The 12,580-nt window shown below is 46.0% G+C and overlaps 1 protein-coding gene across 3 annotated transcripts in view; it reads right to left on the bottom strand.

The window, feature by feature from the left end:
* The window catches only part of DGKG (diacylglycerol kinase gamma), a 211,890-nt gene that overhangs the window by 90,664 nt on the left and 108,646 nt on the right, over window positions 1–12,580 (bottom strand). For all 3 annotated transcript variants that reach the window (XR_006818085.1, XR_006818086.1, XM_046003528.1), the window contains one exon: window positions 8,648–8,712. Coding sequence is in view for 1 of the 3 variants with exons in the window: in XM_046003528.1 (XP_045859484.1) it covers window positions 8,648–8,712 (65 nt within the window). In the remaining 2 variants the exon portion in view is untranslated. The remainder of the gene's footprint in view (window positions 1–8,647; window positions 8,713–12,580) is intronic.

Below are 12,580 nucleotides of genomic sequence, written 5' to 3'. Positions count from 1 at the left end.
ATCTGTGTGGTTCTAGTATAATCATAAGGGTCCTTGTAAGTGAAAGAGGGAGGCAGAAAGAGACTATCAAAAGAATGCCATGGAGAGAAAGACTTAACTGGCCATTGCTGGCTTTCAAGATAGAAGGGGGTCCTAGCCAAGGAATGTAGACAACCTCCAGATGCAAGCAAGTAAGGAAACGGATTTTCCCCTACAGCCCCCAGAAAGGAATGCAGCCCTGAGGATACCTTGATTTTAGCCCAGTAAGACCTAGTTCAGATTTCTGACTTCCAGAACTGCAATATGATAAATTAGCATTGTTTTAAGCCACCGAGCTTGTGGTAATTTGCTACAGCATCCATAGGAAACAAATGAAGTATGATATCCCAATTTCACAGGTGAGCAGACTAAGCCTTAGAAGGGTAACTTGATGAAGGTCGCATCTAAGTGGTTACGACAGCTCCAGCACCGGGACCCAGGCTGTCTGATGATATCACCTGTACCGCCAGGCACCTGGCCTCACCGGAGCCCCAGATGTTTGTGCTGTACCCGCGTGAACATTACAATCTGAAAATGCTCTCATCAGTAGCCCCCCGCCCCTGAGAATGGCTCTAATTCATAGAAATGATGTCCAATATTTGGAGCTTAAAGTGGTCTTTCCAGTCATTTTCCCCATTGATTTATCAGGCAAAATAACCCAATTCCTCCTTTATGAGAAATATTTTTTAAATATTTGAGGTCAATAATCACTTCTCCCTGAGTCTTCTCTTCTTTGGGTGGAACAAACCCAGATTCAGTCTTTCCTTATTAAGACATTAAATTCTAGCACTTTCCTGACCTCTTCCCTCTGGAAATTATCCACACTGTCTACACCCATTTGAGGACCTGGGCAGTTCTTAACCTTACTTTGACTTTCTTCCAGGAGGTTATCATGCTGACCTTATCCCTTCTGAACTTGATATAGTCTTATCTTGAGCTCTTTGTTGGAAATAGTTCTAAATATCAATCAATGCATCCATACTGATAATTTTTGGATTATCTGTTCTAATGACTTGAAACGATAGCTTGCTTTCAAGTTCCTTTTGATATTACCACAAACTGATTCCACTCTTTATTGACATGAGTCATACCTTTCTTGTTTTAGCTGGGCAGGCGTGAGAAGAAAAGGTTTATTAAGCTACAATAAGGAACTGTTCTGGCAAACCAGAAACTTTATAAGGAGCCTTGAGATACCATAGGCTGCTCCAATGTGCCAGTCTGAAGCTGTGTCACCCCTTCCAGTGGGCTGGGGAGCCAGGAGGAAAATGAAAGAAATGTTAAGAGTCAATGTGATTTCAGGACACCTGGGTGGCTCAGTCGGTTAAGCACACGACTCTTGATTTTGGCTCAGGTCATGATCCCATGGTCACGAGAGGGAACCCTGTGTAGGTCTCTGTGCCCAGTGGGGAGTCTGCTGGAGATTCTCTCTCCCGCTCTGTCCCTCTCCCCTGTGCTTTTTCTCTCTCAAAAATAAATGTATCTTAAAAAAAAAAGAGTCAATGTGATTTCATCATATTAAATTACTGTGAGTCTTTAAGGTAGAGAGACTTGCACACAAATATTAGTAACATCCACAGCTCTAAATGATCCATGCTGCTGTTCCCTTGTTTCTGCAAATAATCAAGGCTGACTGTAAACAAATAAGACAGCCAAGAAAAATCCCTGAACTTATGCAGTTGCATAATGATGAATGCTTGGTGAAAAAAACATGAACCCATATTTCATTCACTTCACTCCCTGCATCTCTTCCAAGGATGGGTGGGGAGGGTGGGGATAAAACATTTTTGTGGGCCAGTATATAAACATCCCAGTAATTAAGTAAGCTGCTCTGTCAGAAGTGACTTGAAGAGTCAAAGGTACGTGAACACAAAGCATAAGGTTTGCATTTCCTTTCTAAATACCTGTGGAAGTAACAATAAAAAGAGAAATGCCACAATCAACTTCACTTGGGGTTTTTCTGAATCCCAAATGTTTGAAAAAATAGTTTGATGTATTGAGGGAAACAGGTGCAGACAGTTTGGACCTCTGGGTACCTAGAGCAGGTCTCTCTTGGGTGCCGAGTATTAGACAAACCCAAGTCAGGACACCAAATGAAGCCTCCAATGGTGAGGATTTTAACCCTACTGTGTCTGCTGCTTTTGTACCTTTACACTTTGGGAAAGTCAGAACCCCTGGGCTGTAACACTAGGCTATCTCACAGACTCCTGGAAAGGGTAACTTAGAATGGTTTCATTTTTCGATTAAAAAAAAAATCTGGGGGAGCCTGGGTGGCTAAGCCTGGGAGGTTAACCCTCTGCCTTCGGCTCAGGTCATGATCCCAGGGTCCTGGGATCAAGCCCCACATCGGGCTCTCTGCTCAGGAGGGAGCCTGCTTCCCCCTCTCTCTGTCTCTGCCTGCCTCTCTGCCTATTTGTGATCTCTCTCTGTCAAATAAATAAATAAATAAAATCTTAAAAAAAATTTTACATAAATGGTGATACAGTCTATGCCTGGGACTCATCACATACCACATGTATTCAATAGGGGAGGCCCTTTCATTTTCAGAATTGTATGATTTGAGCTTTGCTGGCTTCTATTTTGCCTCCTATAGAACATCTCTGTGTTATCTAAAGTATGAGGAGAGATGCTCCGTGGGTGAGGGAAGAGCCAGTATGAATGAAGGGTCGTTATGTCTCGTGTCTGACTGCCCCTGGCCATCCCCCTACCCACCAACAGTGCACTCCATGGCCCCAGTTGGTAAGCCCTAGGTATCCCAGGAAGCACACAGCATCTGCCCTGCAACAACCCCTTACTCCCACCCTGTTCCTTCTCCTTCCATGTCATCTGGGGTCTGCGGTCCCAGTCTTGATCCTGTCTTTAGCCTGGCCTTGGCATTTGGAGTTAGTGTCTCTGATGTTCAGATGCCAAATCTCTGCCTCTTTGAACACCCATGGAGCCTATAAAGGGAACTTTCTCTATCGCTCCAGTCCTATAGAATTCAACTCAACCGGCTGATTGATGCTATCCTTCCGTTCCCTAGGAGAGGGATTTAATGTATCACAGAAGAGGTCTCCTCCAACTTTCAGTTGTCCTCCAAATTTCAGTTCAAGGGCCATGCCAACAAAGCAAAGACTTCATGGTGACTGATTTCATTGGCAATTTCAGGCAATGTTTTACTCATGCTTGTTATTCAACAATACTCAACAACAAATATTCATTGATTACCCACGGTGTGCCATGAACTTATACTCCATCTCCGTATACTTACAGCAACCTTGCAAGATTTTCGGGGGAGGAAGCAAAGGATTAAAGAGATTAAGTAACTTGCCCAAGGTCACACAGCTAGTAAGTAGCAGAGCCAACTCTGGATGCCAACTTTGACTATACCCTGCTGCCTCATTCTATAAATATCTGGTAAGGGCTTAGTTATTTGCAAGATGTAATTCCAACCTATTAAGGTCTCAGGCTACATAAGGACTTCTAGGGGAACCACTCATCAATTACTCCATGGGCCTGGGTCCAAGAAAGCTAACACTCCAGAGTGTACTAATTACCCAAGGGCTTTTGGGAAAGGTGGTCCGCTTTTGGTAGGAATGAAGCACTGTTTCGGTGCCTTTGAAGTGTCTAACAGGAAATACTTTGCTTCAGCCTAAACTGCTGAGGGACATATTCAAGTGGATGGCACTCGACAGGTTTGGAATAACACATTCTCCAAGTGCTCTGAGTTTATGAGCAGAGCAACAACGAAAAGAATTCCATCTCTAGACTTCTCTTTCTGGACACTCAGCCACAGGGACACTGGAATTTGGGAGCTTTCGTGTATATATTCCATAAATCAGAAAAACAATTCACAGAGTTTTCATCCAGAAACTCCACAGAGAACTGGTTCTTAGAGACCCGCAAGGCTTCCGTGGTGTCATCAGCTCATCTAATACAGACTACCGCTTGTTTGAGGGACTTAGCATCCCTTCCCTCCTCCCTAAGTTGAAGCCCTCTTTCATCCATTCCTTCTGCCTTTATTGCAAACGTCCCCTCTCTGTGAGCCCTGGAACCTGTGAGGTTTGTTTGTTTGTTTGTTTTAAATAAATTCCTCTCTCCTTGCCAGGGCCACCTTACAAAAGAGAAATCTACATAGGTACAAGGAGCCAGACACCAGAAGGGCTCTGTTCTCGGTTTAATTAAAGCTCTAGTCCCGTGGACTTGAAATTCTTAAAGGGCCCCGTGTCTTAACCTTGCACTGGCTGCCCCCATCTATATCCAGTCCTGCTCTGTGCCATGGACACGGAGACAGGGAGAAGAGTCATGCCACACAACTGAGAGTGGGTGGCGTGCCCGTGGTCCCGCTTTGGAACTCAGCAGGCATTTTCCCACAGAGACAATCCATAAAGATGGGCAGAGGTGATAAAAGCTCTACCCTCCTTGGCCTCTGTATTTTCTTCTCTAAAATGGAGATCGCAGCACTTAACCTTGCATGTTCCTGTGAACACTGAGTGGGACTGTGTATGTAGTACCCATCAGCGTGTTTGATATACAATAAGTATTTGATGAATGAAATCCACAGGAGAAAGCAAGACAGAGTTTGAAGTCTGGAGGAGTTAGGAACTGGCTTAGAATCACGTCAGCTCCAGTGGGTTAAGCCTCTGCCTTCAGCTCGGGTCATGATCTCAGGGTCCTGGGATCAAGTCCCACATCGGGCTCTCCGCTCGGCGGGGAGCCTGCTTCCTCCTCTCTCTCTCTCTGCCTGCCTCTCTGCCTACTCGTGATCTCTCTCTGTCAAATAAATAGATGGAATCTTTAAAAAAAGAAAAAAAGAAAAAAAAGGATCACGTCAGCTCCAGTGCTTACAAAGATGTCTCATTTCAGTCAGGTGACTCGGCTTCTCCCAGCCTCAGTGTCTTTATCTATAAAATCCCTTTATCTAATATTTACCTTGTAGGGTGATCGTGGGATGCCAATAACATAATGTATTTGAAGAACCTAGTTTATCACCTGGCACCTAGTAGGAGCTCAGAAAATAACAGTTCTTTCTTTGGTTCCCTGTAACACCATTTCTGTCCTCTAAACAATTCATTTATAAGTGATGTAGGGATACAACCATTAATAAGTGTTTTGCACTATCCAACTTCCTTTATGCTGTATGACCCACAAAATGGAACCTCCTTGTATGTGAAAATCACTTCACAAAAAATAGTTGAAGTTGACTCTTCCTTCTTTGCTACACATGAATTCCCTGAAGGCAGGAATCAGGTTTTATTTACCCTGGTAGCCTAGAACACCTTCTAACACATGTCAGAATCTTAGTTGAGTTACATCTGTCTTCTGTTGTTTTTGCCAACGACAAGATGATAATTTTTCATAATATTTCTAAACTAGCAATTAATTATTAGCCTGTCAATGATTAGGAAGCAGAATGTACCCAAAATAGCCCCATTAAAGGCCTTTTTATCCTTGCCCATCGCAGTTGGCTCAGGTTCCTGCATTCTTGGGTCTGGTTCTTGCTCCATCAACAAAGCTATTCCACTAACGAACGTAACTTAGTTTTGTACAGTACACCAGCCACCTTCTCTGGTAACAACCTGTGTAGAGAAGCCAGAGAAGGAAGGATTTTCTAAAACCCCAACCAAACCCCGACCGCCTTTTAGGATTTAAGGAGGCCTCAGAACTGTGACTTTAAACCATAAGAGGGCCACAGGTGCCTGCGAGGGCCTTCTGATAGGTACGGACTTTCTCTCCAGAAAACTATATTCAGTGTCCTCTATACAATTTCAAGGGGTTCCTGGAGCTCCTGCAGCCTTTGTAACTCAGGTTGAAGATTCTTGTTAGAATAGCCCAGAAAAGTGAATGAGCCCTGTGAAAGATTCAAGTTCCCTGATAAATTCTAGCCCATGTTCAAACCAAAACAAAACAGTTACAACTCCCCAGATTTAACCTCAGGGTTGTCCCCGAGGGCTTGGCCCGGCACCTTCACTGTAAGGACATCTAGCCAAGCAAGCAGTGGCTACTCTCTGGAAAACCTAAGTTCAGCCAAGTAAAATGAAGCCTTGTTTGATAATATCGTTTACATTTCCAAATCCCGGGTATCAAGCTTTCTTCCTATCCCTTGTGGCCCTTCCTAAGTTTAGCCGCTGGTGTAATGGGGTAACCATGGCAACAACCACCTGCCTATTTAAAACCCTCTCCAAAGCTAAAAATAAGGAAGCCTGGAGAAAATGGCTGCTCGCCTGCCTCTCGGTGGACAAAGCGGGCACTCATGAGTGTTTTCCACCGGAGCAAGCAGGCGGGGTAGAAGCAGCAGGGACTCAAAGTTCTTACTAGGACGGCTGCTAGGGCCTTGTGCCACAGGACCCACCTCTGCGCCACTAGGTCTTCCTTTATTTGCAGGCTCGCAAATCTGTGTGCCTCTCATCCCAGGCGACCCCACTACCTTGACCTTGACCGGGGAAGGGTGTGCAACTACCTGTAGCCTAGTCTTATTAATGGGACGGAGGAAATGGGAAGGAAAAACAGTCACCAGATCACAATGAAAGGCACAATTACAACTTTTTTCTGACAGAAGTATCCTTCTAATTGTATGTAATCATGTGGGCAATCGACGACCAATCTATTTATGTCCTGTGAGGACCTACTGATTTATGGAACATGGAGAAATTTCTGCCTTCCTCTGCTTCATCGCTCTGCAAACTTCCTTTGCTCTTCCCTGAGCACGCTGCTTCCTCTCATTCCTTGTTATTATCCGTCTGTACGTTTGCTTCCTTCTCCCTGGGCTGCCTTCTCTCTCTCTCTCTCTTTTTTAAAGATTTTATTTATTTATTTATTTGACACAGAGAGAGAGAGAGAGAGATCACAAATAGGCAGGAGGCAGGCGGGGAGGGGGGTGGGGGGAAGCAGGCTCCCTCCTGAGCAGAGTCCAATGCAGGGCTTGATCCCAGGACCCTGAGATCATGACCTGAGCCGAAGGCAGAGGCTTAACCATTGAGCCACTCAGGTGCCCCTGCCCTTCTCTTTTTGTCAACCTGGAAGATACACACTTGTTTCCCAGGTCTTGGCATCTCCATGGATAGAAGCCCCTCCACACCAAATTCCATGTCCTTGCTTTGTGTTTCCATAGGTTAGCTCGATTCATACCACTAAACACAAGTCACTCTGCATATCGGCCTTCCGGTCTGCATCCCTGGACTGTGAGCCCCTCTGTCCAAAACACCTACAGAACAGTGCCTGGTACGGAGTCTGTTTTCAAAAGCTAGTGTGGAATGAACGAATGAGCAGAACCGCTATGGATTTCACAGGCATGTGGCATTTTAACAAGTATGTGTGTAAGAGTATGCATAAGGCCACCTCTGGGAAAAGAGCACCTCAGAGGTGGAAGAGAAGGAGTAATCTAGCGTGTATGGGAGAATGACGAAGACTGTGCGAGGAGGGTCGGCTGATTACAGTAAGGGTGGGAGCTGGATGTACACCTGTTAATAGTGATTCGTGATTGTGTGCAGGATGTGGGAGAGGGCCAGGCAGAAGAGACCTAGGACAGAAGGACCACACTAAGAAGATCAGTTCAGCTAGGAGATCGCACAGATAATTTTTCCTGCAGCCGAAGTATGTTGTGATAAGACTTTCTTTTTCCTGGTTAACCTTCCGGGCAGTGGGGTCGGGGGAAAGGAGCAGGAACGAAAATGATGGCCCTCTTTGGGAGCGCAAGGCTTTAAACAAATGTCTTCAGACAACACTGGACCTCTGCTCTGAAGGGAATCCTATGGGTTGAATAAGTCACTCCCTTCAGGCTCAGTCTGCATTCCTCCTCCCCACCTGCTGGAGGGCAGGGAGAGACCAACGGTCACCTTGCAATGGCTCAACAAAGAAGAACGGATGGAAATCAACCGAAGAGAAGAAAAAAGGAAAGAAGAACGGAGATAGGTATTTTAGCAATCCCAGTTAGCTACGTGCCAGTCACAACTCACTTCTAGCATATTGCCTCCCACCAGCAAGAAGGGTTTAGTTTTGTTTGCGAGAGGACTGGCTTTCTCTCTCCTTGTATTTTTGGACCTAACACCCAGGCTTCACCCAGGGGCTGAGGCTGGGACCTGGCCGGCTCCTGGTCTCACAGCCTCTGCAGGGGCCTCCCTCTGCTGCCCTCTGCTGTCGGGGGACGCAGAGGCGACGCCCTCTCCGCCCTCCGGCCCAGGCCCCGCCACTGCCTCCCCTCCCTTCGAGACCCAGAGGAGCTGAGGCCCCTGCCGTCCCGCCTGCCCCTCCCCACAGAAATTCTCGGGGGCTGGGGGCTGCGGGAGCTTTCCGCCTAGAGAAAGCGGGCAGGCCCCTGAAAGGGGGTTCTTGTTAGCCAACAGCAGATCCCCACCTCTTAAGGCCGGCATACCACGCCCTCCCTGCCGGCCCGCCGTCCCTCCCACTGCACAGCATCCTCTGGGAGGAGACAGGCGGCCAGGCTGCGGCAGGTTTCTGACACGGATTTCTGCTTGGAAATGGAAACCCTCCTCCCGGCACCATGGCAGGAAAGCCAAGTCAAGTCCCTGGGCGGCGGGGCCAAGAAGGTTTGAATGAGAGCAGGTGGACGCCTGGGTCTGGCCGGCTGCGTGGGGCCGGGCGGGGCCGGTGGGCAGTGCCTACGGGGAGGGATGCAGCCTCATGACACTCTTACCTGCTGTTGAATTTTTCAGGGTGTTTCTCTCTCATCACGTGGAATCTGTGTGCAATGGAAGCATCCTGAAAGGGAACGAGAGGAAAGCAGACGCCTGGTTAGTGGTCATGACCATGCCATGTGGAAAGAAAGGAAGCACACAGGCTCTCACCGAAAGCCCCCAAACCTGGAGAGTTGGGGTCACAGGGGAGAAAAGGAGGGTCCCACAAAGGGAGAACACCAGGTCTAAGATTAGGGGCTAGCCACCAATGCTGGTAGAGCCCAAGTCGCTCTGCTCCTTGCAGTTTTCACTCTCCGCCATAGTTTGGGGTGAATGAAGGGGACAGCCGCTGCCCTTTGAGGAGACAGCATGTGTCTGGGTGTGGGGGCAGTTCGAGTGCAGAAGCCTGTGCGTGGGGTTGAGTGTGAATTTCTGGAAATGCCTTGCCATATTAACTCTTTTTAAAAAATACTTTTTATTTGGGAATATTTTAAGACTCACAAGAAGTTGCAAAAATAGTACAGAGAGTTCCTGTATCCCTTTCACCCAGCTTCCCCCAATAACATCTTATGTAACGATGGTACATTGTCAAAACCAGAAAACTGACTTCAGTAGACGCTATTATATATAAATTCTAGTCATCTGCATCAGGAGAAATAATTAGTAGCATTGAATAACATGCTTAGTAGGATGTTTAAATGTCTGGCTTCTTTTACTTGATCTCCACAGAAAGGACCTTCCCCAAGGTCAAAAAGAGTCTCACTAGCACCTTCTGTGGACTCTTTGCTGCCCTCCTATTTGCACACCCCCTTTGCTGCACTATTGGCCACCTGCTCCTCAGAACTCACTATTAGGAAAGCTCCCATGACACCATGTTTCTGGGCTTTCCATCCTCTGATCAGACCTTCTCAGCCCCAAGTCTTATCTGCAGCCTACACTCCATGTCATAGACCATCTCGAGTTCTCACTAATGTCTCTGATGTCTCCACAGTGTATATTTCTAGAACCAACCCTCAGCTTCAGCCCTAAAACCAAGCTCATCTTTCCTCCTCACGTGAGGTCTTTCACCCTCATTAATGGTCTCCTTGTCCAGCAGAAGAATGTGTTGAGCCCCCTCCCTGCTCAGGCCTCATGCCAACACGTTAGGCGCAGGTGCTGGGCTTTAGAAAGAAATAGGAGAATCAAGCTGCAGGTTGGGGGGCGGGGAGTGACACAGAAACAAGGGAGCTGACTCAGATACGTGCAGAAAAAAAAGCTACAGAAACTCATTTACTACACTATGTGGCTAAAAGAGAACTGAAATTCCATTTAAGTGAATGCATATTAATTCCATTTCTTGTTATGTACTCATAAAAGAAAATTTCTGAATGTTATCATTATTTTTTAACATCGGGAGGTATCGTTCAGTGGAACAGCTTTTTTTGAGTATGTTCTGTGTGTGGGGAGTAAAATATAGGCCAATGGTGGGAGACAGAAAGTCTGGAAGCAAGTTAGGGGGCAAAGAGGGGCTTCTTGTATTTGGCAGAGGAGTAAACCCTGTGGGCAGCCCACTACAGAGGCAAGACTAGGCCAGGGGCTTTTTGTGTGTGTGGTTGGCCAACACTCCTGCTGAAATAATGTTTTGGGAACTTAACATTTATTTCTTTTTCTTTTTAAAAAATATTTAATTTATTTATTTGAGAGAGAGAGAGAGAAGGAAGAGAGGGAGAGATCTCACGAGCAGGTGGCAGGGGTAGAAGGAGAAGAAGACTCCCTGCTGATAGCGAGCCTGAAGTGGGTCTTCATCCCAGGACCCCAGGATCACGACCCTAGTCTAAAGCAGATGCTTGACTGACTGAGCCATAGAGGCATCCAGGATTTTAACATTTAAACTCTAGTTATTGATTGTTTCATTTTTCCTTTAAGACACATGGAGAATTGAAGGTCTTGGTTAGGCCCCCCATGGACACATGGTAGGAAGTGTGCAGGGCCCCCAAGCCTCTGTCCTGGGCGGCTTCTCCAGGCAGCAGGCCTTCATCTCCCTCCCGGCTCTGAGCAAGTTTCAGTGAACACTCTGAATAAGATTCCTGTGACATCTATCAAATGCTTCGCTAGAATTCAAGAAAATATTCCATCTACTTGTGTTCCTTGGAAGCACTAATTTTCTTCTGTCAGAGGAGAAAAGAAAGAAAAAGGAGGAAAGAAAAAAGTCATCACATGTTGCCTGGCATGATCTGTGCTTTGCCAACGCCCCCCCCCCCCCCCCACCACATACCCCTAAGACTCTTAGGACTGGTTCCTGGTTTTCTTATTCTCAGGGATATGGGCACAGGCTCTCTCCCTCTGCACAGTTCTGATTATCCTTGTTGTTGTTGTTGTTGTTTTTAAAGACTTTACTTATTTATTGAACAGAGAAAGAGAGAGTACAAGCAGGGGGAGTGGCAGAGGTAGAGGGAGAAGCAGGCTCCTTGATGCGGGACTCAATCCCAGCACCCTGGGATCATGACCTGAGCCAAAGGCAGACACTTAATCCACTGAGCCACCCAGGCGCCCTGCTGTTGTTATTTTTTTTAAACTAGGTTTTGCAAAGCTTCCTTTCACAAAGACCAGAGCCTTTATAATATTATTAGTTAAGCATGGGGTTCCATTGCAATCTCCCGACAAATGCACAGAGTAGCAAGGGAGAGCTGAGCAGGAAAGGAGATGCTGATAAAGACCTTAACTCTGGGGTGCCTGGGAGGTTCAGTGGGTTAAGCCTCTGCCTTCGGCTCGGGTCATGATCTCAGGGTCCTGGGATCGAGTCCTGCATCCAGCTCTCTGCTTGACGGGGAGCCTGCCTCTCTGCCTACTTTCAATCTCTGTCAAATAAATAAATAAAAATTAAAAAAAAATCTTTAAAAGACCTTGACTCTGACCACGTTTCTCTACCTGGGGACTTAAAAGAGTGCAGACTCACCTTCGCCCTCTATTGAGCTCTGGGCCAGCCACTGAGCTGGGTGTGTTTGTATTCAGCAGCGATTTCTTTAAATTTTGGAAACTAGTACTACAAGAGTCCAGACTCTTTCTTGGAAATAAGTACAGCAACATGAGACTTCCATTTTGAAGGGGCAGGTGGATGGAGATGGGAATTGCAAAGCGTTGGAAGTGATGGCATTTCTGAAGGTCACTCTCCAGTGTCCCTTCTGTGAGGCGTGAGGAACAAAGGAGATGATGGGCTGCTCTTTCCTGAACTAAAACTAAAAGTCCAAAAGATTTTTTTGTGCCCCTTCCCAATATAAGCAACCATCATTTAGACTCTGAGATATTTGGATGTCTAGGCCAGTGATGTCCGATAGAAATAAATTTAAAAAATTTTTCTAGGGGGCGCCTGGGTGGCTCAGTGGGTTAAAGCCTCTGCCTTCAGCTCAGGTCATGATCCCAGGGTTCTGGGATTGAGCCCCGCATCGGGCTCTCTGCTCTGCGGAGAGCCTGCTTCCTCCTCTCTCTCTCTCTGCCTGTCTCTCTGCCTACTTGTGATCTCTGTCAAATAAATAAATAAAATCTTAAAAAAAAAAATTTTTTTTTCTAGTAACCACATTAAAAAAGTGAAAAGGTGAAATTAACTTTGGTAATATATTTTCAGTGACAAATATTATCATTACAACATGTAGTCAATATAAAAAATCACTGAGATCTTTAAAATTCTTTTATACTACATTTCTGAAATTTGGTGTATATTTTATCCTTACAGCATCTCTCAATTTAGACTAGTCCCATCGCAAGTACACAATTGCCCTATGTGGCTAATGTCTACCATATTGGACAATGCAGGTCCAAGTCACTTGGGCAACTTATGGAAATAAAAAGGACAAAGGAGACAATAAAACAGATCATTTGGAATTTGGATAGTTCTGAAAAATTACGGCAGATGGGAAGATGAAAAAGAGTGTAGACCCTTTGTCCCAGATATCTCTCAGTGAGTCCCATTGTCTTAG

The sequence above is a fragment of the Meles meles genome, chromosome 4 (assembly GCF_922984935.1).
Source record: "Meles meles chromosome 4, mMelMel3.1 paternal haplotype, whole genome shotgun sequence".
NCBI classification, from domain to species: domain Eukaryota; kingdom Metazoa; phylum Chordata; class Mammalia; order Carnivora; family Mustelidae; genus Meles; species Meles meles.
Note: the sequence above shows the minus strand (reverse complement) of the source record. Positions and strands in the feature narration are given on the sequence as shown.